This window comes from Lithobates pipiens, unplaced genomic scaffold (assembly GCF_037356315.1).
Source record: "Lithobates pipiens isolate NorthernLeopardFrog02 unplaced genomic scaffold, aLitPip1_a1.2 Scaffold_16, whole genome shotgun sequence".
Lineage (NCBI taxonomy): Eukaryota > Metazoa > Chordata > Amphibia > Anura > Ranidae > Lithobates > Lithobates pipiens.
In genome coordinates, this window is record NW_027507748.1 from 591,679,183 (window position 1) to 591,707,173 (window position 27,991).

The 27,991-nt window shown below is 44.1% G+C and overlaps 1 protein-coding gene across 1 annotated transcript; it reads left to right on the plus strand.

Moving 5' to 3' along the window:
* The first annotated feature begins 213 nt into the window (after nucleotides 1–213).
* On the plus strand, nucleotides 214–27,991 carry LOC143983826 (keratin, type II cytoskeletal cochleal-like). Its single transcript, XM_077483923.1, has 9 exons — nucleotides 214–678; nucleotides 10,453–10,661; nucleotides 22,572–22,632; nucleotides 22,721–22,816; nucleotides 22,922–23,086; nucleotides 25,442–25,567; nucleotides 25,964–26,184; nucleotides 27,089–27,117; nucleotides 27,606–27,991. Exons 1-9 carry the CDS (start codon nucleotides 253–255, stop codon nucleotides 27,770–27,772), a joined length of 1,500 nt encoding a protein of 499 aa, XP_077340049.1. The 5' UTR covers nucleotides 214–252; the 3' UTR covers nucleotides 27,773–27,991.

Below are 27,991 nucleotides of genomic sequence, written 5' to 3' on the forward strand. Positions count from 1 at the left end.
ATTGTTTTACTAGTGGCTAATAATATAATAAAAGCGTCACAGCTTTGAAAATATAGGTGGGTTACTGTTTTATTTGCTGTGACAAACGGATGAACTATTATCATCAAACTAAAATCATAGGCAGTCACATAACAATGTCAAAATTATTAACTACACCCAGTTTGGTATAAAAAGAGCCTAGCAAGTGTCAGTGCATTGAACATTGCTCTGGAGAGTAGACAGCACCTTGTATCAACTCTAAGAAGAGAAATCATGTCTCACCGCTCCATCCTGGCCTCATCTGGACACAAGCATTTCAGTTCCAGTTCTGTTTGTTTGCCCAAACCTTCCAGGTCACACAGCTTCTTATCACACTCTTCTAAAAATGTTCACCAGACCCAGCATTGTTTCAGCAGCAAGAGTGAGCATTCTGCTGGGTCAAAGGGACATAAGATTTCAGTGGGAAGTTTCCATGTAGGAAAAAGTGGACATGGATATGGATCTGGATTTGGTATTGTTGGACATGGTCATGGATTTAAAGGAATGTCTGGTTCTGGAGGGATCACAGCAGTTACTGTAAACCAGGGTCTTCTGGCTCCTCTCAATTTGGAAATTGATTCAAACATCCAAAGAGTTAGAACAGAAGAAAAGAACCAAATTAAGGGCCTGAATAATAAATTTGCCTCCTTTATTGACAAGGTGAGAATTGTCAAGTTAATTTATAATCAAAGGAAAAGATGTATGTACAAATGATCAAGTGGCTGACAAAATGTATAAGGTAAAAAAGAAAGGCACATCAAGGTTTATGTGTTATGTTGTGTTTGATTAAAGTCCTAAAGTAGAGAATTGTAATTCAAAAGTTGTGTTAATCACTTGCTGACCAGCCATCATCATTATACTGTCGCAGGCTGGCACAGCTGCACGAATCGCCATAGGTGTACATTGGCCACTTAAAGAGTGATAGGGGTGCACACGCGACACTGGAGTCGATGCACATGACCCGCGATCACTCCAGAGAGAGCTAGAATGGGGCTCTGTGTATGTAAACAAACAGACAGAGCCCCGTTCTGACAGGGGAGTAGAGAGAGATCTGTTTTTCCTAGTCATCAGGAACAGCTATTTCTCTCCTCCTCCAGTCAGTACACTTCCCCCACAGTTAGAAACACCTACCTAGGGAGAACTTAACCCCTTGATCGCCCCCTAGTGTTAACCATAGCAGTGACATTTATACAGTAATCAGTGGCTATTTTTAGCTCTGATCGCTGTAAAAATTTAACTGGGCCCAAAAAACTCTGCGATCTGTCTGCCGCAATGTCGCAGTCCCACTAAAAATCTCAGATCGCCACCATTACTAGTAAAAAATAAACAATTAAAATGCCATAAATGTATTACCTATTTTGTAGACACTATAACTTTTACACAAACCAATTAATATAAGCTTAATGTGATTTTACATATTACATATACATATTGGCCTAAACTGATGAAGATTTTTTTTTATTTATTTAATTATAGCCAAAAGTAAAAAAAATTTATTTTTTCAAAATTGTCCCTATTTTTTGGTTTATAGCGCAAAAAATTAAAACCGCAGAGGTCATCAGATACCACCAACCGAAAGCTTTGTAGGGAGGACACACAATTTGTTTGGGTACAACGTCGCACAACCACGCAATTGTCTGTTAAAGCAGCACAGTGTCGTATCGCAAAAAATGGCTTGTCATTAAGGGGGTAAACCTTTCCGGTCCTTAAGTGGTTAATATTCACCTCAATTATCCAAATAACTGAAAAGCACCTGCACATGATTTTATATTTATAATTAACAGGAATTTGCTTTTCATGTTATTGAATAATTGAAGTAAATATCCACACACATTTTCATTAACTTTAAGTGAAAGTATGAAAACATAAGTTCTTGAGCCTCCTAAATTAACCAATTTCCACATGAGTGATATGTAGTTTATTATTGTGAACTTGTAAAAAAGTAAAAACTGCGCTATATAACATTTATCCCTACAAACAAAAATAACAAGCAATTTTTATTTTCAAAAAGATTTTATTGAGTTATCACAATAACAAGCATGCGAAAAGAACATATTGTACACCAAATGATGAAAATCATACAATGGTAGGACCCAAGATACAGTCACATAATATGTTTTCAGCAAAGAATGTATGTCACTAGTACCTAGAATCATAGGCTTAGGGCCCTGTAGCCAAGATCCGTGAGCAGTGGGTGAAAAGGTCCGGTAAGTCCGGAGGTGAGCCATCCCCCCCAGACACCCCTATGGGCTGTGCCCATGGGGGATGCAGCACCACCTATCAATGACAAGACAAGTATGACAATATGTAAAAGGTAGTCCCTCTATATCTAAAGGGTAACTGCTGAAGATATCTAAGAGCTACACGTGGAATCTAGCTAACTTATAACAAATATACAAGTAACAAGAGAACAACAATCAGGTGATTCTCACTGCCGGCTCTATCTGGTCTGGGCGTAATGCTAAAAGAGGTCATGTGAGGGTTATGCAGCCAGGGTGGGCCAGCCAGGAGGACCAGTGTTTGTCAAATCTGGAGTTTTTCATGTGAATTTTTGAAAAAAGAAATTCCATGCGACAATGTTCATTGAGGATGGCTATGAGCTCAAAAAGAGATGGAGGAAGGGGGTTTTTCCACGCACGTGCAATGAGCAGGCGTGCTGAAATTAGTATATGGTGTATCAGAGGTAGACTGACGATGGGCCAGTGGTGGGAGTCCAGACCAAATAGAGCCATACGTGGAGACAACTGTTGGGAAGAGTTGGTCAATGACTGTACAAGGGAGGATACTTGGTTCCAGAATATAGCTATAACAGGGCAGCTCCACCAGATGTGGAACATATCCCCTGTTGAGTTGCAGTTCCTCCAACATTGTGGAGAGTGAGTGGGGAAGATAGCTGCTAATTTATTGGGTGTGTAATACCACTTATGAAAGATTTTCAGGAGTGTTTCCCAATGGGAAATGTTCCTGGAGTAAACTAGCGGGGTGCGTAGAACTCGATGCCAATCTTCTATCGAAAAGGAGTATCCTAACTGCGATTCCCAGTAGATCATGCTTGGAGGTTTAGCCGAGAAGGTAGGCTTGGTGAGAAGAGAGTAGATGAGGGATATTCCTTTAGTAGCACAGAGGGGACGGTTGTAGTATTTAAGAAGCTCCTTGGAGGTGTTTTCTGTCGAAGTCAACACTTTGGAGAGAATATGTCTGATTCTGAGATACATGTAGAAGTCCTTATGTGAGAGCCCGAATTCCGTGACTAGTTGTTGAAAACATTTTAGGTCTGAAGAAAGATAGAGATCTCCAATTGTTTTGATTCCAGTTGTATGCCAATGTAGGATAGGGAGGTCTGGGGACAATAATTGTAACGCCATAAAGGGTAGATTTCTTAATGATTCTCCATGTATACTCGGTGAGGCAAGACAGATTGCAACCCATTGCTTTAACAAAGCATGTACTGTGGGGAAGACAGGTCGTGTGAAGGGCAGGGACATCTAGATTGCTGCTAAAGACAGTTGAGGGCTATCTGTAAACGCTATCGATTCTATTTGTTTCCACCTCGTTTCTGAGCTGGACGACCATAGTTGCTTTCCTTGATCCAATATTACTGCTTTATAATATTTTTTAACCTCTGGTGCTCCCATCCCACCATGAACAGTGGGTGTACATAAGACAGATGACTTTAAGCGGGGCTTACGCCCGGCCCAAATGAATGAGTCCAGGATACGCTGGATTCTAGATAGATCTGCAGTCAGAATGGGAAGTGGAAGAGTTCGAAAAAAATAAAGAACATGCGGGAGTAAAAACATTTTAGTAAGGGCAATCCTACCAACCCATGAAGCTTTTATGGGAGCCAAAGTCGAAGTCAGACTGTTCAGCTTCCCCAATAAAGAGGCTAAATTGTTCCTAAGCATTACAGAGGAGGGGGAAGTCAGTTGAATGCCTAAATACATCATGGAAGCACTGGGGGCCCAGGAGAAAGGAGAGATGTTGGATATGTCTAATTTCAGCGATGGTGGGATATTAAAGCCGAGCATAGCAGATTTTGTGTGATTTAATCTGTACATGGACACTGCACTAAAATCACGTAAGACATCAGTCAGAGCGGGTAACGACTTATCCGGGTCAGTGAGAGCTATGATCACGTCATCTGCGTATAATCCTATCTTATGACATGTATCTCCCACATTTATACCTGCAATCTTAGGGTGTAAGCGAATCGTCTGGGCCAGCGGTTCCATTACTAGAGCAAAAATCAATGGTGAAAGCGGGCATCCCTGCCTAGTACCATTAGTAATTTTGAATGGGTTGGAAAGGATGCCCGAAGTACGAATCCTTGCCGTGGGTGTTGAGTACAGGCCCATAACAGCCTGTAAAAAATTACCCTCCAACCCAAATTTTCTTAACACTGCTTCAAGATATCCCCAGTGAACCCTATCGAACGCCTTCTCTGCGTCCAAAGAGATCAGCAGAGAAGGCGTTCGATTCCGTTCAACCCAATGGATGAGATCAATAAACCTACGGGTGCCATCTGAGGCTTGACGTCGGGGGATGAAACCTACCTGGTCCGGGTGTATTAGGTGAGTCATATGTTGTGACAGACGTGTAGCCAAAAGTTTGGCAAATATTTTTAGGTCGGAGTTGAGAAGTGAGATCGGACGATAGTTTGCTGGGTCGTGCGGGGCTTTACCCGGCTTATGTATAGTGGTAATAGTGGCCTCTAGGGAGTCCGTGGGGATCTCCCCTGTGGTAAGCATTCTGTTAAATGAGTTGCATAAATGTGGAATTAACGTGTCTGCAAATGTTTTGTAATATTCATTACTAAAGCCGTCCGGGCCCGGGGCTTTATGTAGAGGTAGGGCTTTAATGGCATTCCTAATTTCCTGGGGCGAAAAAGGTAAAGCTAAGGCAGTCGATTGTGAAGGGGTTAGGCAGGGGAGAGATACGTTAGAGAGAAAAGTCTGGATATTGGTAGGAGTGGGCTGTGTTTCAGTCGGGGAGTCTTTTAAATTGTATAATTGGTTATAGAATGAACCAAAACAGTTGGCAATATCTTTGGGATTAGTGAGCCTGGTCCCTCTAGGGTCTTCCAAGTATGCAATTGTGTTCTGGGCTGTCTTACGCTTATATTGTTGTGCTAGAGTTTTCCCAGACTTGTTTCCCTGTGAGTACCATGTAAGTTTGAGTTTGCGGAGGTAAAACTCATGTTTGTTCTGTAAGTGGGCACTCAATTCTGACCTAAGTTTGCCCAATTCAGTGTGTATGGCATCAGAGGGGGCAAGCATGTTTCTGCGTTCTAGGGACTTTATTTTGTCAAGGAGGGCGTTCAGGGTCGCAGTGCGTTTTCTCTTCTCCTGGGCCCCTAGTTTCAATAGAACCCCGCGGATAACCGCCTTATGGGCATTCCAATAGATAGTATCATTGGAGATAGAATGTTGATTCAAGGCAAAATATTCATCTATAGCAGACTGGACCTGTTCCTTAATGTCCTTAGTGCTGATTAGGTTAGCGTTCAAGCGCCATAATGTTAGTGGGGAAGCGGATGAAGATAGGTTGATAACCATTGAGATAGGGGCGTGGTCAGACCACGAAATAACTCCAATATCGGTGGAAGACACCGCTTGAAGCAACACTTTAGATGTCAGGAACAGGTCAATTCTGGAGTATGTTCTCTGGGCATTAGAATAAAATGTGTAATCCCTCTCAGTACCATGGTGACACCTCCAGGGGTCATAAAGGTCCTCTAAACGAAGCAAGGATGAGAGGGCAGTAGATCGCCTCCTTCGAGGGGTGGAGGAGTCAAGTGTGTGATCAATCACTGTGTTGAAATCCCCACATATAATAATTTGGTCTCTCGGATAATGTTGAATTTTGGCCAGAATGGATTTAAAAAAGGGTTTTTGATGTGAGTTGGGAGCATAAATGTTGACAATTACCAAGGGCTTATTATTGAAGCTAGCAGCTAGGATCAAAAATCTACCATCAGGGTCTTGTTCTACGTTGGATACTGTGAGTGCAACATTAGATCGCACTGCTATCAGCACACCTCTAACTTTTTTGTTCGTGCAGGAATGGAAGATGGGCGGGTACCGTTTATTGGTACATTGGGGGGGATTCTGGGAAGACAGATGGGTCTCCTGGACACATAAGATGTCTGAGCGGGAAGCAGCTGCTTCCCTCCATAAGAGGGAACGCTTAAAAGGACTATTTAATCCCTTCACATTAAGGGAGGTGATAGTAAGGGACATGTTAGACCAGATGCAGTTGTCAATATGGTACTGAGTATGAACGAACCTAAGTAGAAGGTAAGTGGTTGTCAATTAGACTGTCAACATGAAAGCAATCGTAAACCTTAACAAATGCTAATAGTTATTACTAAAAAAATGACAGGAAAGTAGAACAACAACAAACTGTATGTTCTCCTCCGTATCACTGACCGGATGACACAGAGGTGGTAGCACCTTAATGAAAGGTACCTGTAGATAGTACCAACAGTAAAAAAGAAATAAGGGAAAAAGAAAAAAAAAGAAAAACAACACCAAAAAGAAACAGAATATGATGCCGTGTGCCTAGAACACAATGGCAAGTTGGCGTGGAGTGTTCAATGAAGGTGAGACAGTCATCCACGCTTTACTCGTGTACAAAACAAAAACAGCCAATAAAGAAGGTGAACTGATGAGTATACCGGTGTCCGCGGAAAATTATGCTTTAGCTTTAGTAGCCCATTTAGTAGGGATCCTGGTTGATCTAGCATTTAGTGGTGGCGCCTGTGGGATGTTAGGCGAAATGCCCCAGTTATGTAACTGTTTGAACCCGTCTTTGGGAGTCAGGAAGGCGACCTGTTGTTGCTGGTAGCTTACCAGGAGCTTAGTGGGGAATCCCCATTTGTATGCGATTTTGTGCTCAATGAGCGTCGCTGTTATCTGTGAAAATGCTTTGCGCGCCTGTGAGGTGGCGGCCGAGATGTCATTATAGAGCTGAATTTTAGTGTAAGGATCAGGAAGGATACGCATGGTTCTTGCGGCTCTCATAATCATTTCCTTAGAATTGAAAAAATGTATCCTAGCTAGGATATCTCTGCGAATGGAGTCGGGCAGGTGCTGCGGTTTGTGTATTCTGTGTGCTCTATCGATGAGGAGATCCTGTGGTGTTAAGGTGGGTACAAGCTTACGAAATAGTTGATGCAGATATGGGGTTATGTCAGGAGGTGACACATTTTCTGGCACTCCGCGGATTTTAATATTGTTCCGCCTCGAGCGGTCTTCAAGGTCTGCGACTTTAAGACGCAGCTGTTGAATGGCAGCAGAGTGTTCATCTTGAACGTCCACCATGGTGTTGTGAGAACTGGTAGCTGCAGACAGGTGGTGCTCAATGTGATCAATGCGTACGTCCATGTCATCAACTCTATCTAATAAATGATTAATGGATGCTCTAAGTTCTTTTTGCATATCTGCTTGCAAAGAAAGTAGCATGGCCTTCAGGGTGTGCTCAGAAGCAGGGCTGTCAGAGGTATTGTAAGCTGCTAGTGAGAAGCAGGGGTCTCCTGATGTTGCTGTGGGACTAAAAGTGTCAGCGCCATGCTGTCTCTTCACAGGGGGCGGCTTAGAGGGAGAATGTGCTGGGGACATGGCAGATCTCTTACCCCTATCAGCCGGTGACAGACTTGGTGGAAGCTGCTGAGCCCCAGATTCCTCCATATCTGAGAGGTGATCCTCCGTGTGCGTGAGGGCCGCCAAGGCCGCGGGATTCGCCTGAGGCGCTGGGAGTCCGTCTCGTTCGGCGCCATCTTGGGCCTGGATGCAGGCGGGCTTCATATGGAATTCCGTCAGTTTTCATGCTCCGTGGGCGACGGATCTACCGCGGGTCATGTCCCCGGGGATGCGGGGGAAGCTGTGTCCGTTCGCGGAACCGATTGGTGCAATCGAGGAGGCTGTATGCTGCGTGTAGCTCAGTGGATGAACGGAGCTCCGGGATTATGCGGCCATTCCAGTCAGCGGCCAAGCCACGCCCCTAATAACGAGCAATTTTATGTGCAACACAGTCACAGACTGAAAATTTCAAAAAATAAATAAAATCGATCTGATTAAGTAAAGTCCATATATACAACCAAATAGAATCATATTAATGTGAAAATAGAAAGTCCACACTTAATATGATGAAGTGAATGTTTCCATATCAGTGTCCATCATCGCCAAAGGCTTCCAAATGGAATCCACCACCAGCTGTAGAAACTGCTTACCAGCTCCAGTGGACCCCTTGTCACAGGGGGTCAGAAAACTCTGCATTTCCAGGTCACTCCACTCAACGGATGATGTTCAATAGATACGGTAGAGGTTGTATACGGGAACCAAACCAAAGGCTCCACTAATTGTTGTGAATGAGAACTTTTACAATAAACCCAGTGATTTTTTTACACTATGTGGAGCCTTTAGTTTCTTTCTGGTGTCCAACCTCTACCGCATCTATTGAACATCATCAGGAGAGTGGAGTGACATAGAGACGTGCAGAAAGGCCCCGGCTGGGTTATAAGCCATAGGCATTTTCTGACCCTCTGTGACAAGGGGTCCACTGAAGCTGTTAAACAATTTCTATAGCTGGTGGTGGATTTACTTGGATGCTTTTGGTGATGGACGATGGACACAGATATGGACACATTCACTTTATGCAATTTTATTTATTTTTATCATTCTAGTTAACTGTTTTATTATCCACTGAAGCTGGTAAGCAGTAGGGATGAGCCCGATATTCGAGTTAAGTTCGACTCGAACATCGGGTGTTTGCCAAAGAGCGAACAATATGCGGTGTACGCGGCAAATTCGAAAGCTGCCGGAACACCGTTAAAGTATATGAGACACTAACGTGAAAAATCAAAAGTGCTAATTTTAAAGGCTTATTTGCAAGTTATTGTCATAAAAAAGTGTTTGGGGACCAGGGTCCTGCCCTAGGGGACATGTATCAATGCAAAAAAAAAGTTTTAAAAGTGGGAGCAGTGATTTTTTTAATGCTTAAAGTGAAACAATAAAAATGAAATAGTCCTTTAAATATTGTGCCTGGGGGCATGTCTATAGTATGCCTGTAAAGTGGCACATCTTTCCCATGTTTAGAACAGTACCACAGCAAAATGACATTTCTAAAGGAAACATTGTCATTTAAAACTGATCGCGGCTACAATGAATTGTCGGGTCTCGGCAAGATAGATAAAACTCATTGAAAAAAAACAGCATGGGATCCCACCAGTCCATTACCAGGCCCTTTGGGTCTGGTATGAATATTAAGGGGAACCCCAAACCAAAATTTCAAAAAACAAAATTGAGTGGGGATCCCCCTAAAATCCATACAAGGCCATTCGGGTCTGATAGGGTCTGATATGGAAATTAAGGGGAACCCTTTGTCACATTTAAAAAAATGGTGTAGGGGCCCCCCAAAATCCACACCAGACCCTTATCTGAGGACGCAAGCTGGCAGGCCATAGGAAAAGGGGGATGAGAGAGTGCCCTCCCTTAACCATATCAGGTCTCATGCCCTCAACATGGGGAGGGTGCTTTGGGGTAGCCCCCCAAAGCACCTTGTCCCCATGTTGATGGGGACAAGGGCCTCATCCCCACAAGCCTTGCCCGGTGGCTGTGGGGGTCTTTGGGTGGGGTGGCTTATCAGAATCTGGAAGCCTTCTTTAACAAGGGGACCCCAGGATCCTGGCCTCCCCCTGTGTGAATTGGTAACGGGGTACAAGTACCCCTACCATTTCACAAAAAAAGTGTCAAAATGGTAAAAAAGACAAGAGCAAGCTTGGGGCAAGTACATTATTAAAAGTTAACGCTGATTGATGGACCGAAAAAGAAAAAAAAGCCGCGACCGATCAGTCTCCAAGGGAGGCTCCCACCAAATGATGCGTCTTTACCATGACAGCTCTTATATAACTGAGGGCGGAGCCACCCGTGATGTAACCGGGTGACCCAGCCCCACTTTAACGCCATGGGGGCTTCCCCATGGCTTCCCCATGGTGTCAGAGGGGGCGGGTCCACCCTGTGATGTAAACGGGTGACCCTGCCCCCTCTGACACCATGGGGAAGCCATGGGGAAGCCATGGGGAAGCCCCAATAGCTTAAGAGGTGGCCCGCCCTCAGTTATATAAGAGCTGTCACAGCAAAGACGCATCATTCGGCGGGAGCCTCCCATGGAGGCAGATCGGTTGCGGCTTTTTTTTTTCATTTTCATTTTACATCATAGGACAGTTTTATTTTTTTATTTTTTAATAGAGGACTTGTCCCAAGCTGTCTCTTGTCTTTTTTACCATTTGGACACTTTTTTGTGAAATGGTAGGGGTATTCTAATAAAATGCTTTTGCCAAACTAATGTGGCTTTGGTTCACGTGAAAGTCTGTATATTATTGTATGTTACCCCATTTCTATACTCATAAGCAATTATTTTATACTCTCAATACAGGTAAGATTTTTGGAACAGCAGAACAAGATGCTTGAGACCAAATGGTCTTTTCTACAAGAGCAGAAGACAGCAAGATGTCATATTGAACCTCTGTTTGAGGCTTTTATTGGCAACCTCAGGAGACAGCTGGAGAATCTAGAATGTGAGAGAGCTCCCTTGGATGCAGAGAGGAACAGCATGGAGGGCACTGTAGAAGAACTAAGGAGAAGGTACCAATACTATTACGCATTCATTTTTGCATTTTTTTTTTCAGTGCCTTTACTTCCTTTTTAAATCCTAGCATCTAGTTCTTAAAGCAGAACTAAGCTCACAATTAAACTGCTTTTCAAAATAAAGCTTGTTAGAAATGTTCTTTATGTTATTAAATCCTTAATCAAAAATCCTTAAATCAAAGACATACAGTATATGCTACATTTAAGGCATGCCTCTGGTGGTAACTGTCACAGTTGCCAGTGTGTTTATGTCAGCTCTCAACAGAACTTTCACTCCAATGGTGGGTGTTATAGCTGTGTAGCCCCATGGCAACTGCAGGTCTAAATAAAGGCAAAGATTGTCTTCAGCTACAAAAGAATATAAAGGCATACATTTGCTACTGTGTTTCATTTTTTTAGGAACAGGTAGGGCTTTAAGTTTGTAGCTAATTTAAATATGTATATATATATATATATATATATATATATATATATATATATATATATATATATATATGTACAAGCATACCCCACTTTTAGGTACACAATGGGGTTTATTTACTAAATCTAGAAAGTGAAATGCAGAAGTGAGCCTGATTTTGCACTTTCCAGCTTTAATAAATAAACCCCATTGTGTACTTAAAAGTGGGGTATGTGTATATATATATATATATATATATATATATATATATATTTTTTTTTTTTTTTTTTTTACATTTATTTATTATTTATTTATTTATTATTATTATTTTTTGGGAAATTGATAATAAATAGTAAAAAAAGCACTTTCCTGTAATTTTCCCCAACAAAAAAATTTACAGAATTTTGGAACCCCCAGATATTTACCACAAAATATATTCTCAGTCTATGTTCTAGTCTCATATCACAGGGCAACATTCATTTAATGTAGCAATATGGTAAAACTCAAAGTGAACATATACAATTTAGGAAATCTTTATCTATTTTTAATGCTACAATGCATGCAGGGGAAAAAATCGTTTTCAGAAATAATTTGCACAATATTACAGTAAGATTATATCTTGTTGACGTGGGCACAAATGATTACAGTGGTGACTTTTTCATATTTGCCACCATATTATAAAATAAGATGACATTGTATTTATTTACATTAGCAATTGATGAAAACATCATCCCAATCATCCAACCATCATTGTTGTAAGGATTTTGAAAGGGAACCTTATTTTTTGTTAAATTTTTATTTACACTTTGTTTTCTTCATGAGGGTTTTCTAGATCTATTAAGTAGAGACCAGATCCAAACCCTCATGCAGCTGTGCAGCAGCAGATCATTTGTAATAGTGATCTATTGCTGTCTGCAACAGCTCTGGCTGGGTTTACATACGAAGAGTAAGTGCAGTGATGTGACTTTTGACTACATTACACTTCCGATGTAAATACTAAACAGAAGCATAAGGGTTGATTTACTAGATGCAAATAGACTGTGCACATTGCAAAGTCCAGTTGCACCAGAGCTTAGTAAATGAGGCAAGACTTCACTTTACAAAGGGCACCCAATCATGTGCAAGGAAAAAAAAAGCATTTTTGCTTGCACTTGATTGGATGATGGAGATCAGTAGAGCTTCATTTCATTTAAGCTCCAGAGCAATTGCACTTGCAGAGTAAATCAGCACTTTGCAAAGTGCACAGTCTTTTTGCCTTTAGCATACCTCACAACTTTTGAAGTTGAGCATGAGAGACAATTAGGGGGAGACTGACCTGTAGCAAGCATAGCGTGCCATGGCAAAATGTGGTTGTGCTTAAATTATGCTGGCTTGGAAGGGATAATCTGGTATCCCCTGTGTACCTCTACCACTATCTGCTTTAGCTACAGAGGCAGCACCTCTGGGTGTATACATACTGTATCCACAATGCTTTGCTTCACAGTTGCGGCATTAATTATACCCTCTGTTGAATGTCACCCATTTAAGTGAATGGCACTGCTCTGCAAGTACCCCACAACTTTGTGCAATGCCCATGGTTGCAGCATGCTAATGTGGGGTTGGAGGGGTTAAAGCAGGTGGTGAAGAGGCAACAAAACACGGCGTGCACCCCAAGCCAGTTTCTGTAAATTATGCCATCGGTGCTGGCACGCCGGGTTACTACACATTACGGCTCACCATTTGGTTGCTAGCGGTTACTGCTCACTGATTGCCATTCATTGATTGGTTGCTAGAGGTTATTACACATTACTAGAGGTTACTACAGATTACCACTCAGCAATTGTGTGCTAGAGGTTACCACACATTACCACTCACCATTAGGTTACTAGAGGTTACTGCACATTACCACTCACCATTACATTACTAGAGATTACTGCACATTACTGCTTACCATTCAGTTACTAGAGATTATTACACACTGATTGCCTGCACCTCCGTGTCCCCCTCTGCAAGTTGTTCAGTCCCGCTGCTGCTTTTTTAATCTCCATCCCTGATGCTGATAGAAGGCTGAGGAAGAAGAATGCATACACAACCCGCTCTCCGTGAATGCTGACCAGAGAAGGTGGGAGGGTGTCATCACAGAGATGCCGCTCTGCCTCATTCCCTATCATATACTCACAGCTGCTCCGGACCTAACAGATGGAGAAGCAGGCTCTGTAGAATAGTGATGGCCGAACGGTTCGCCCGGCGGTCGTTTCGCGGCGAATTTCCGACTTTCGCCGTCCGCGGGTTCGAACGCCTTTTTCCGTCGTTCGCCCCGGCGGACTTACGTGTTTAATGTATACAAGAACTTTAACCTTTCGTGACACGTTTATCATGTGTTACAGGACAACCAATTGAGACATGACAGCTCATGGACACTTGGACATTCCCCCTAACCTATAAATACACCCGATCCGGTGGCCATTTTACATTCTTTCTTCTGTCACTGTAGGGAAAGGATCCTGTGTGGAGTAGGGACAGAGAAAACGCTAGCTATTTGGTACACAAAAGTTCTTTTCAGGACTGGTATAGGTGTTAGGTCAGCAGCCTGAGTTTCTTTTGTCAGTTTAGATAAAGGGACAGAGCGCTGTATGCTGCTATTTTAGGGACAGCTCAGCCAGATTAGTCTTTCTTCATCATCATCATCATCATCATCATTAGCTGTTACTATCAGGTCCACAAAAGAGCTGTTCCAGCTAATCGTTCCAGCCTACTCTTTTTTGCCAATTTGTATAGGGACAGGCAGGAAGCAGTGTGTCAGGCAGTGAGGATAATTTTAAAGACTTGCTGTTACTATTAGTTCCACAAAGGTTCTTTTCAGGACTGGTATCAGTGGTACGGTAATAGGCTTGTACACGTATAATATTCTTTCTTCCAAATATAGAAAGAATATTATACTTGACTGCTGCCCTTCTGCTGCAGTCTGCTAATCATTCACAACTCACTTGTTCCACAAAGCTCTTTATCAGGACTGGTAACTTGGTCTGTCTAGGGTGCTACGGTACATAGGCTTGGGTGCGGTACAGTCTGCTGTTCTGTAAGGACCGCTATCGGTCCACAATACATAGGGTTGCCGTGCACTACTGCTGACCGCTGCCCTATACTGCAGCAGTCCTTCAGCGGTATAGGGACTGACGCACAGTCTGCTAAACACTAATACACAACCTGCTTGGTCCACAAAAGTTCTTATAAGGACTGGTAACTTGGTATAGGGTGCTACGGTACATAGGCCTGAGTGCGTTACAGTCTGCTGTTCTGTAAGGACCGCTATCGGTCCACAATACATAGGGTTGACGTGCACTACTGCTGACCGCTGCCCTATACTGCAGCAGTCCTTCAGCGGTATAGGGACTGACGCACAGTCTGCTAAACACTAACACACAACCTGCTTGGTCCACAAAAGTTCTTATAAGGACTGGTAACTTGGTATAGGGTGCTACGGTACATAGGCCTGAGTGCGTTACAGTCTGCTGTTCTGTAAGGACCGCTATCGGTCCACAATACATAGGGTTGCCGTGCACTACTGCTGACCGCTGCCCTATACTGCAGCAGTCCTTCATTGGTATAGGGACTGACGTACAGTCTGCTAATCACTAACACACAACCTGCTTGGTCCACAAAAGTTCTTATAAGGACTGGTAACTTGGTATAGGGTGCTACGGTACATAGGCCTGAGTGCGTTACAGTCTGCTGTTCTGTAAGGACCGCTATCGGTCCACAATACATAGGGTTGCCGTGCACTACTGCTGACCGCTGCCCTATACTGCAGCAGTCCTTCATTGGTATAGGGACTGACGTACAGTCTGCTAATCACTAACACACAACCTGCTTGGTCCACAAAAGTTCTTATAAGGACTGGTAACTTGGTATAGGGTGCTACGGTACATAGGCCTGAGTGCAGTACAGTCTGCTGTTCTGTAAGGACCGCTATCGGTCCACAATACATAGGGTTGCCGTGCACTACTGCTGACCGCTGCCCTATACTGCAGCAGTCCTTCATTGGTATAGGGACTGACGTACAGTCTGCTAATCACTAACACACAACCTGCTTGGTCCACAAAAGTTCTTATAAGGACTGGTAACTTGGTATAGGGTGCTACGGTACATAGGCCTGAGTGCGTTACAGTCTGCTGTTCTGTAAGGACCGCTATCGGTCCACAATACATAGGGTTGCCGTGCACTACTGCTGACCGCTGCCCTATACTGCAGCAGTCCTTCATTGGTATAGGGACTGACGTACAGTCTGCTAATCACTAACACACAACCTGCTTGGTCCACAAAAGTTCTTATAAGGACTGGTAACTTGGTATAGGGTGCTACGGTACATAGGCCTGAGTGCGTTACAGTCTGCTGTTCTGTAAGGACCGCTATCGGTCCACAATACATAGGGTTGCCGTGCACTACTGCTGACCGCTGCCCTATACTGCAGCAGTCCTTCATTGGTATAGGGACTGACGTACAGTCTGCTAATCACTAACACACAACCTGCTTGGTCCACAAAAGTTCTTATAAGGACTGGTAACTTGGTATAGGGTGCTACGGTACATAGGCCTGAGTGCGTTACAGTCTGCTGTTCTGTAAGGACCGCTATCGGTCCACAATACATAGGGTTGCCGTGCACTACTGCTGACCGCTGCCCTATACTGCAGCAGTCCTTCATTGGTATAGGGACTGACGTACAGTCTGCTAATCACTAACACACAACCTGCTTGGTCCACAAAAGTTCTTATAAGGACTGGTAACTTGGTATAGGGTGCTACGGTACATAGGCCTGAGTGCGTTACAGTCTGCTGTTCTGTAAGGACCGCTATCGGTCCACAATACATAGGGTTGCCGTGCACTACTGCTGACCGCTGCCCTATACTGCAGCAGTCCTTCAGCGGTATAGGGACTGACGCACAGTCTGCTAAACACTAACACACAACCTGCTTGGTCCACAAAAGTTCTTATAAGGACTGGTAACTTGGTATAGGGTGCTACGGTACATAGGCCTGAGTGCAGTACAGTCTGCTGTTCTGTAAGGACCGCTATCGGTCCACAATACATAGGGTTGCCGTGCACTACTGCTGACCGCTGCCCTATACTGCAGCAGTCCTTCATTGGTATAGGGACTGACGTACAGTCTGCTAATCACTAACACACAACCTGCTTGGTCCACAAAAGTTCTTATAAGGACTGGTAACTTGGTATAGGGTGCTACGGTACATAGGCCTGAGTGCAGTACAGTCTGCTGTTCTGTAAGGACCGCTATCGGTCCACAATACATAGGGTTGCCGTGCACTACTGCTGACCGCTGCCCTATACTGCAGCAGTCCTTCATTGGTATAGGGACTGACGTACAGTCTGCTAATCACTAACACACAACCTGCTTGGTCCACAAAAGTTCTTATAAGGACTGGTAACTTGGTATAGGGTGCTACGGTACATAGGCCTGAGTGCGTTACAGTCTGCTGTTCTGTAAGGACCGCTATCGGTCCACAATACATAGGGTTGCCGTGCACTACTGCTGACCGCTGCCCTATACTGCAGCAGTCCTTCAGCGGTATAGGGACTGACGCACAGTCTGCTAAACACTAACACACAACCTGCTTGGTCCACAAAAGTTCTTATAAGGACTGGTAACTTGGTATAGGGTGCTACGGTACATAGGCCTGAGTGCAGTACAGTCTGCTGTTCTGTAAGGACCGCTATCGGTCCACAATACATAGGGTTGCCGTGCACTACTGCTGACCGCTGCCCTATACTGCAGCAGTCCTTCAGCGGTATAGGGACTGACGCACAGTCTGCTAAACACTAACACACAACCTGCTTGGTCCACAAAAGTTCTTATAAGGACTGGTAACTTGGTATAGGGTGCTACGGTACATAGGCCTGAGTGCGTTACAGTCTGCTGTTCTGTAAGGACCGCTATCGGTCCACAATACATAGGGTTGCCGTGCACTACTGCTGACCGCTGCCCTATACTGCAGCAGTCCTTCAGCGGTATAGGGACTGACGCACAGTCTGCTAAACACTAACACACAACCTGCTTGGTCCACAAAAGTTCTTATAAGGACTGGTAACTTGGTATAGGGTGCTACGGTACATAGGCCTGAGTGCAGTACAGTCTGCTGTTCTGTAAGGACCGCTATCGGTCCACAATACATAGGGTTGCCGTGCACTACTGCTGACCGCTGCCCTATACTGCAGCAGTCCTTCAGCGGTATAGGGACTGACGCACAGTCTGCTAAACACTAACACACAACCTGCTTGGTCCACAAAAGTTCTTATAAGGACTGGTAACTTGGTATAGGGTGCTACGGTACATAGGCCTGAGTGCGTTACAGTCTGCTGTTCTGTAAGGACCGCTATCGGTCCACAATACATAGGGTTGCCGTGCACTACTGCTGACCGCTGCCCTATACTGCAGCAGTCCTTCATTGGTATAGGGACTGACGTACAGTCTGCTAATCACTAACACACAACCTGCTTGGTCCACAAAAGTTCTTATAAGGACTGGTAACTTGGTATAGGGTGCTACGGTACATAGGCCTGAGTGCAGTACAGTCTGCTGTTCTGTAAGGACCGCTATCGGTCCACAATACATAGGGTTGCCGTGCACTACTGCTGACCGCTGCCCTATACTGCAGCAGTCCTTCATTGGTATAGGGACTGACGTACAGTCTGCTAATCACTAACACACAACCTGCTTGGTCCACAAAAGTTCTTATAAGGACTGGTAACTTGGTATAGGGTGCTACGGTACATAGGCCTGAGTGCGTTACAGTCTGCTGTTCTGTAAGGACCGCTATCGGTCCACAATACATAGGGTTGCCGTGCACTACTGCTGACCGCTGCCCTATACTGCAGCAGTCCTTCAGCGGTATAGGGACTGACGCACAGTCTGCTAAACACTAACACACAACCTGCTTGGTCCACAAAAGTTCTTATAAGGACTGGTAACTTGGTATAGGGTGCTACGGTACATAGGCCTGAGTGCAGTACAGTCTGCTGTTCTGTAAGGACCGCTATCGGTCCACAATACATAGGGTTGCCGTGCACTACTGCTGACCGCTGCCCTATACTGCAGCAGTCCTTCATTGGTATAGGGACTGACGTACAGTCTGCTAATCACTAACACACAACCTGCTTGGTCCACAAAAGTTCTTATAAGGACTGGTAACTTGGTATAGGGTGCTACGGTACATAGGCCTGAGTGCGTTACAGTCTGCTGTTCTGTAAGGACCGCTATCGGTCCACAATACATAGGGTTGCCGTGCACTACTGCTGACCGCTGCCCTATACTGCAGCAGTCCTTCATTGGTATAGGGACTGACGTACAGTCTGCTAATCACTAACACACAACCTGCTTGGTCCACAAAAGTTCTTATAAGGACTGGTAACTTGGTATAGGGTGCTACGGTACATAGGCCTGAGTGCGTTACAGTCTGCTGTTCTGTAAGGACCGCTATCGGTCCACAATACATAGGGTTGCCGTGCACTACTGCTGACCGCTGCCCTATACTGCAGCAGTCCTTCAGCGGTATAGGGACTGACGCACAGTCTGCTAAACACTAACACACAACCTGCTTGGTCCACAAAAGTTCTTATAAGGACTGGTAACTTGGTATAGGGTGCTACGGTACATAGGCCTGAGTGCAGTACAGTCTGCTGTTCTGTAAGGACCGCTATCGGTCCACAATACATAGGGTTGCCGTGCACTACTGCTGACCGCTGCCCTATACTGCAGCAGTCCTTCAGCGGTATAGGGACTGACGCACAGTCTGCTAAACACTAACACACAACCTGCTTGGTCCACAAAAGTTCTTATAAGGACTGGTAACTTGGTATAGGGTGCTACGGTACATAGGCCTGAGTGCGTTACAGTCTGCTGTTCTGTAAGGACCGCTATCGGTCCACAATACATAGGGTTGCCGTGCACTACTGCTGACCGCTGCCCTATACTGCAGCAGTCCTTCATTGGTATAGGGACTGACGTACAGTCTGCTAATCACTAACACACAACCTGCTTGGTCCACAAAAGTTCTTATAAGGACTGGTAACTTGGTATAGGGTGCTACGGTACATAGGCCTGAGTGCGTTACAGTCTGCTGTTCTGTAAGGACCGCTATCGGTCCACAATACATAGGGTTGCCGTGCACTACTGCTGACCGCTGCCCTATACTGCAGCAGTCCTTCAGCGGTATAGGGACTAAGAGTTTTGTCACAGGGTGATTTAAAAAATGACAGGCAGAGGAAGAGGCAGGCCCTTCCGCAGGGGTGGTAGGGGTAGGGCAGGAGCAACAGCCTTGAGCCAAAGTGGGAAGTTGCAGAAGGTGCGTTCAATTACTTTAAAGGACGCACCAGACTTGGTTGAGTGGCTCACTCAGCCTTATTCTTCTGCACCCTCCTCATCCTCTCGATCTGCACCCTCTTCTTCACTCTCTGCTATGTGCACCCCCAAAGACACTACCACCAACAACACCACCACCACCACATACCTTCCGCTTGAGTGCAAATGGGGGCCTTCATGCTCCAGTGTTTTAATAGGGACCCCCGTATAAAAAGCATGAGGGTCAAGGACCAGTACTGGGTGGCAACGTACTTAGATCCCCGGTACAAACACAAAATGGCGGAAATGTTACCGCCGTCGCAGAGGGCTGTCAGAATGCAGCACTTCCAGGCCTTGCTTCGAGAAATGCTGCATTCTGCTTTTGCGTGCGCTGGCAGAGGAGCAATTCCCACTCCCAGAGAAGGATTTGCGGGTACCAATCCAACAGCGCCTGCAAGAAGAGGCCGGTTTGAAGATGTGTTGGTGACTTCGGATATGAGGTCATTCTTTCAGCCGACCCATCGACAGGTGTCATCCGGATCCAGCATCAGGGAACGCCTAGACCGTCAGGTGTCCGACTACATTGGGTTAACGGCCGATGTGGACGCTCTGAGGAGTGATGAACCCCTAGACTACTGGGTGGGCAGGCTTGACCTCTGGCCAGAGCTTGCCCAATTTGCAATCGAACTGTTGGCTTGCCCCTCATCCAGTGTCCTGTCCGAAAGGACGTTCAGCGCAGCAGGGGGGATTGTGACCGATAAGCGTACTCGCCTAGCTCACGACAGTGTTAACTACCTCACATTTCTAAAAATGAATGAGGCATGGATCTCGGAGGAATTCAACACATGTGATCAGTAGACCATGTATATGTCTATAAACAATTTTTGGAATCAAGCACACAGACCTTCTTAATTCATTTGGCTCACTTCCCTGACCCAAAAAAGCACACCGTACTATATGCCCCTACCCTCCTCTTTGAAGAGGTTGAGCGGTGTCATATTTCTACTGGGGCTGCTTATTATGAGGGGTTCCCACCATCCCTGTGCTGTGCTGACTTCCTCCTGGGTGTTCTTATTATGAGGGGCTCCCACCATCCCTGTGCTGTGCTGACTTCCTCCTGGGGGTTCTTATTATGAGGGGCTCCCACCATCCCTGTGCTGTGCTGACTTCCTCCTGGGGGTTCTTATTATGAGGGGATCACACCATCCCTGTGCTGTGCTGACTTCCTCCTGGGGCTGCTTACGGTGCTGCTGTCAGCGCTGTATGTCACGGAGCTGCTGTCAGCGCTGTATGTCACGGAGCTGCTGTCAGCGCTGTATGTCACGGAGCTGCTGTCAGCGCTGTATGTCACGGAGCTGCTGTCAGCGCTGTATGTCACGGAGCTGCTGTCAGCGCTGTATGTCACGGAGCTGCTGTCAGCGCTGTATGTCACGGTGCTGCTGTCAGCGCTGTATGTCACGGAGCTGCTGTCAGCGCTGTATGTCACGGAGCTGCTGTCAGTGCTGTATGTCACGGAGCTGCTGTCAGCGCTGTATGTCACGGAGCTGCTGTCAGCGCTGTATGTCACGGAGCTGCTGTCAGCGCTGTATGTCACGGTGCTGCTGTCAGCGCTGTATGTCACGGAGCTGCTGTCAGCGCTGTATGTCACGGAGCTGCTGTCAGTGCTGTATGTCACGGAGCTGCTGTCAGCGCTGTATGTCACGGAGCTGCTGTCAGCGCTGTATGTCACGGAGCTGCTGTCAGCGCTGTATGTCACGGTGCTGCTGTCAGCGCTGTATGTCACGGAGCTGCTGTCAGCGCTGTATGTCACGGAGCTGCTGTCAGCGCTGTATGTCACGGAGCTGCTGTCAGCGCTGTATGTCACGGAGCTGCTGTCAGCGCTGTATGTCACGGAGCTGCTGTCAGCGCTGTATGTCACGGTGCTGATGTCAGTGCTCTGTATTACGGTGCTGCTGTCAGTGCTCTGTATCTCCTGCACCCTCTTGTTTGCCTACCCTGGTCCCTGACCTTCCCTCTCCTCCATTGCCTTCATTAGCTCCATAGTCCTGAATTGTCAGAACAATTTCCCAAATAAAAAAAAAATGCTTGTAGTTATCGATCCCAAATTCACCTCATACATGTATTATGCTATTGTCCAGGTGGTGGGACTACGTGCTACCCCCTAATAATTACCCCGTGGCCGCAAATTCGACCTAAAGGTTTGCGAAATTCGCCTCCCATTGAAGTCAATGGAGCCCGCGGCGAACGGTCGTTTTCGCGAACGTTTGTGCCCGTTCGCGTTTCGCGTTCGCGAAACGTCCCGTCGGAAGTTCGTCCATCACTACTGTAGAACATGCAGCCCACAGCTGTGCCCCGTCAGAGTGTGGCCATAAGAGAACAAGTGGGGTTGATTGGCTGCACCCGCTACAGCGAAACCACTGCCTCCAGGGAACCTGTCTACCATTTGTCCCGGCCCTGCTCTTACCTTACTTACAGGAACAACTTGAAGGCAGGAGTCGGGGGTGGAGCTGGGAGGGAGAGCAGCTCTGCACAAAGGTACTTTTCTCTGCAGTGTGCACCCTCTGCTGTCATCGGTTGCCAGGATGCCGGGGGGGGGGGGGGGGGGGCTGGCTGCAGTGAGGACACTCCCACTGAGTGGAGCCCAGTGTAGGAAATTGTTCCGGCACTGGGATCCGGGACTCCAGCCCAGATCTGGACTTACCGCAAATCACGTAAAAATCCAGCAGAATCCAGAATGGTTGGAAAGTATGTCTTGAGTAAATCAACCCCATAGTGTTTGCATTTGTTTCTGTGGTGAGCTCTTATGGAATCAACTGTAGAAGCATCGGAAGCCCAAGAGATGATCATTTCAGCTCCAGGGCTCAGGACAGAATGCTGACTGTATTTGACAACCTTCAGTTTCAGCCAAAACCCCTGCTGGGACACACAGGAGCTACAGATTCCCAGAGACATTTCAAAACAGCACTGGGACAAATAGTCACTCTACTCACACCAATTTAATTTTGGCAATGGGGACTCAAATGGTTTAGAATGTTAAAAAAAAGCTAAACATGGGTTCAAGGCATAAAGATTAGCAATAAAAATATTACAAAAATTGGATAAAAACAGTTAATAATATACAGATTTTTTAGCATGTAAAGGACATATGAGAAAATAAAAACATGTCTTTTTACAGATATGAAGATGAAGTTAACAGAAGAACAGGTGCCGAGAATGAATTTGTTTCTCTGAAGAGGGTAAACATTTTAAAATTAGTTACACCTTTCTGTATTGTCTGTTAAAGCAACACTAATAACACAAATAACTCTGTATTTCTAACTTTAGGATGTTGATGCTGCTTTCATGAACAAAGCTGAACTTCAGGCCAAGGCCGACTCCCTGAGCGATGAGATCAGCTTCCTTAGGACCCTGTATGATGCGGTAAATAATGCTTTATAATAATGCTCCTTTTGGGCCATAAGTACATTCCTTAATTCATTTATACTGCTGTACAGTAGCTGCATTACATATTTTCTAAATTTGCAGGAAATCAATCAACTCCAAGCTCAGATTTCCGACACTTCAGTTCTTGTGTCCATGGACAACAGCCGAGACCTAGACATCAATGGTATCATCGCTGATGTCAGAGCTCAATATGAAGAGGTTGCTAACAGAAGCAGAGCAGAGGCTGAAGCCATGTACCAATCCAGGGTGAGTGTGTTATAATTGGAGCTACAAGGTAACAGGTATCATCATGCATTGGAATTCAGAATAGATATAAGCAGCTATGAATAGCTGAATAGTTTGAATAACTGATTGAGAGGAAAATGGTATATGTTCACCACAACCGATATTCTGCCATGGTTTATTTAAAAACAATATATTAATTTAATGAGGCTAACGCTGTCAGTACAGGTACCCAGTGCTAAAACACCATTAGTGTGCTGCCACCCAGCTAGCTTGAGGCCATCTGTATAATAGATCCTAATTTTACATTTTGATTTCAGCCAACCCTAAAAATAGACAAAATATGCTATTTATATGTAGCACTCACCCCCATAGGAGCTGCTGATGAATGTATAATCCTGTACCCTGCCTATCAACCCCAAGAACAGTCTCTACCCCCTTGGCACACCTGTATGGTAATATGAGTGGGAGACCCAGCAGTAAAGAGAAACACAGTAATGATACACTACACGGTATATTTACCGTAACCTTGGGACCCGTCATTTCACCAGCTGTGATTATAGATACAGAATCACACAGGATATCAATTCACCATTTAGAAAGTTTACTGGAATGGTAAATAAAAATATGGAACAATGTGTTCAGATATAAACAGTAAATGGCAACGAATGACCATCAACAAGGATGTGAGAACTGTGAATTCAATAATCAACGTATAGAGTATGGGGGTAGAGTAGGACAAATGTCTGATATCCTCAAAGATCTATATCAACCACCTTACCACTGAAGCCTCAACACAGACACATTAAATTGCAGAGTAATATCTTTCACATGTAATGACACCATACAGTATTTAACCTATACTCAAGGGCTCCCCCTAGGTTATAATGCAATGTCCCAAATGCAACGTGAACTGTAATGGTTTGTGGAAGGTGATCAAAGTTCCTTGTTTTCTTGGTCTTCAGCTAGCTTATGGTATTAGACTGCAGTATTTGTAAGTCCAAAAAGGGAAACAGTAGAAATAACGGCAGACTGTAGGATAAATGATGCACTGGTAATTGTGTACTTTGCAGATATAAGGCCCTTATAATACTTTCTCCTTAGCAGTGGATGTGATTCAGCATTGACTTTATAGCACAGGGAAGGCAAAACCCGAAGTTCCACTGTATGCAGCCTATGGATAAGTGAGATCACTCCTGTGGGAAAACAAGTCTCACCAGCAGTCTACAGACAACTCACTTAGTCAACAGTACACTTTACTGAAGTGGGCAGATGCCCTTCTCACCAAGTAGACCCAGAGGTTGTGAGGCTCTGTCCAGACTTTCCTCCTGGTGTCTCAGTCTGATTAAAGATGGCTCTGTCTACGCTGTATCAGCTTCTCCGGATATCTGAGGTGCAGACCAATTCTCCTGCTCAATCAGCAAGGCCATTCACAAGGATCCCTCTGGTGTAGGCAATCCGCTCTACGCTGTAGGCCCCAGGCATGCCCAGCCCTGGACCCACACAGACCTTCTGTTGTGTTGAATGGTGTCTGGAGAGACCGAAAGCATGCCTCTCCTGTCCTTTTATCTGCTTACCCAGCAGGCTGTTCTGGGACTTGGCATTGTGGGTAGGTGAACTGGGCATTGTGGGTCAGTAGTTCACAGACTGAGTTTTAGTACATGAGTCACTTCTTTATTAAACTATATCTCCCACAATGCTTTGTAACTCTGCTTCACAGAAACTGTTCACAGAAACTAAACAAAAGTCTTAATAGCATTAAAAGGACACTAGAGGGAGCCAAACACTTACTTAAAGAACATCTCATTATGTAGCATGATAACTTTCTCACAACCCCAGAGCTACATATAGTTCTTACCAAAGTTAAAATGCTTAAAAGCTAAATATAAGAGCATCTCTTCCCTTCCAAAAAAATACATTTTACTGTATTTTACAGCTCCTTAGATGTGGTACCTGCATTTGTTTTCATTTTGGCCTTTTTACCTTTTTTTTCACTTGGCAATACTGCAAAAAACACAATTCTTTCCCTCCACTCTGCTGTATCTATGGAGGGAGTCGTTGTTCCTCCCCATCTCTATTGCATGTTAGTGGATGGGATTAGTAGTTTACAGAAGGAAGAAAGCATTGTTTGTGCGCTCAGTTGAACTCACTAGAAGTAACCAAGACACTGCATTTCTGGAAAGATCAGCACGCATTTTTTTTTTACTGGTGATATCTTCTACTTATGATAATTACATTTAAATTTGTAGTTTTACATCTTAATGTATTAACAATATGCAGTTTCTTCAAATGAAATGGTGCATGGAATAACAAATGGAATTAAAACATTTGGTTTCCACAAATATTGCGAATTTTCTTCTTTTTTTTCATTATCTACAGTTTGAAGACCTGCGAATGGCAGCTGGAAGAAATGGAAATGATCTGCAGAACAGCCAAAATGATATTGCGGATCTCAATCGAACAATTCAGAAGCTTAAAGGTGAAATTGAATGTGCAAAATCGCAGGTATAAATCCAGAGTTTTTTTTACAATTTTATGGCCAACTTTACAATATTGTTAGCACCTCTGATTTAAGGTTTTTAACAGTTTCATAGCGCTTGTTTAGATGAATGTTTAATGTTATCTTTTTCCAGATTTAAACTGACCAGAAATATTTTTTGCTTCCCATTTTTACATTTTTACATTTTTATATTGAATATATAAAAAAAGTATAATTTCTTTGTAATATGTGATTTATTGTTTTCTTGTTGATATAAATAGAACATTCTCAGCACTTGTTTCTTTGAGATCCTTTTTGCTCATGTATATTTTGTTAAGCTTATTGAACTTAAATAAAACAAAGCAGGTGATACTCAATTTACCAGAATAAAAAAAGAATGCATGTTATTTAATAATTTCTAGCGTGCTGCACTTGAAGCTGCCATCAGGGAAGCTGAGGAAAGTGGTGAAGCTGCTGTCAGGGATGCCAAGCAAAAACTGTCAGAATTGGAGGCTGCCCTACAGAATGCCAAACAGGACATGGCTCGCCAACTAAGAGAATACCAGGAACTGATGAATGTTAAATTGGCTCTGGATATTGAGATTGCCACTTATAAGAAATTGCTGGAAGGAGAAGAGCACAGGTATATATTTCAGATGTCAGGCAAGGAACGTGCTAACCGGAATATAAAAAGAGATTACCTCATCAGTCTCTACTGCTCTTTTAATATTCATTGCCAGGCTTGGGGTAGGGAGGTGGCCTAGCTGTGTTATTTAGCTACATCAGAGAAAAATCAGGTCACCAGGATGACTGTGCTGTGTGGCAGAGCCAGAGTGTAAATTTCAGTATGGACATCAAGAGTATTATTAGACTGGGGGGTCTGTAAAAGTTGTATGTTCCTACAGACATAAATATTTTTGCTAATCTGTCACAATTGGGCAGCAATATTCAAATGGGCGGGTACTGAATGTAAGGGCCAGAACCGAGGAATAGCAAATATAACTTGCCACAAATTTGTGGCAGTGTTGGTTTCTAAGTCTGTTAACTTGCTGAACATTTTCACTGACAAATTGAACACTTGCAGAGCACTTGAAGCACAAGTTGTAGTTGACACTTTTACAATTTGTAGCAAATTTGTGTGGCAAGTCTCTAGCAAGAGGAAAGTTGCATTGGTGAGTCTACAGCAAGAGCTCTGCAAATCAATGGCATGAAAATTCAGCCACAGTGACCCCTATGGTGGGATGACTATTGCACAACATAACTGAACCAGAATTTTCAGAAGACTTGCAGAATTTTTGCAAAGAAAGTGGATCTGGAGTCCTGCAATGCGGACTTGCTACAATTGTGCAACAAACTGGTGAAGCCTGGCAAGTCTAGCAATAGTTTAGTAAGTCATTGTCAAACTTGCAGTACAAGCGCTTGTTATCTGGGTTTCTGCCTGATAGTCTGTTAATTTGTTATTTACCAGTTAATGTTCATAGGTGTAAGAAAAAAATCTTACAAAATTAAATTCATGCTAAAATTCTGTTAATTTTTCTCTTTTTCAGGATAGGTGGAGAGGGACATGTAAATATTTGTAAGTAATACAATGTGTTTCATATATAATAAAAACCTATGTGTAAATTTGCATAGAGAATTAATGTGAATTATATGCCTCCCACATTTAGTGTGGAAATATGTTGAATAAAGTTTATTTACTAATGAATAATTTATCATTTCTATTAATTATTCTTACCACAGATACTATACTCCAAATTATGTGTTAATGTTTTCGGGATTAATAATACTGTGCACAGTTCATGATGTGCAGTTTCTAATTTCAGGAAAATACAATCCATCTGAAACTAACTATACCTATCTTAAAATATAGAGATAGGAGGACTAGGGAGGGTGGGTTAATTTATCTTTAATTAAAATTTACTTGCCCTTGAAGAAAATTTGAGTAGACTTGCTGGATTCATAATAGCCTATTGTCTTCTGAATTATATTGCCTGAACATGTATTTACATATTGCCTGGAATGGCAAAGTTTACCATATTGACATAACCTATCCATTTGTTACAGCTGTCCTGCACTCCAGCACTGGAGGAAAACACCATTCTTCAGGAAAGTCCCATGAATCTAGTGGCCACCACCACCACAACCACCACCATCATCATAAAGGAGGGTTCAGCTCCAGAAGCCATGTCCCCATAAGCAAGCATCACTCCAGCCATGGACATCACTGCTAAAGTGAAGACCTATATACAGAGATATGATGAAGCTGCTCAATCGATGCATGGCATAAAAGCCTACAAAGAAATCTAGAAATCTCCTTTTCATATTATGTTTATATATGAATTAGGGGTGCTGGCTTGCTTATTAGTGTAGTCTAAATATAATGTTTGCTGTATATATTTGTGACATTGTATACTGTAAAATGCTTCAATAAACAGTAATCCATGTTCTGA

Coding starts and splice junctions, on each gene's coding strand:
- LOC143983826 (XM_077483923.1), top strand. CDS start 253: ATGTCTCACCGCTCCATCCTGGCCTCATCTGGACACAAGCATTTCAGT. Junction 679..10,452: donor TTGCCTCCTTTATTGACAAG/GTGAGAATTGTC, acceptor CTCTCAATACAG/GTAAGATTTTTGGAACAGCA. Junction 26,185..27,088: donor CTGGAAGGAGAAGAGCACAG/GTATATATTTCA, acceptor TCTCTTTTTCAG/GATAGGTGGAGAGGGACATG.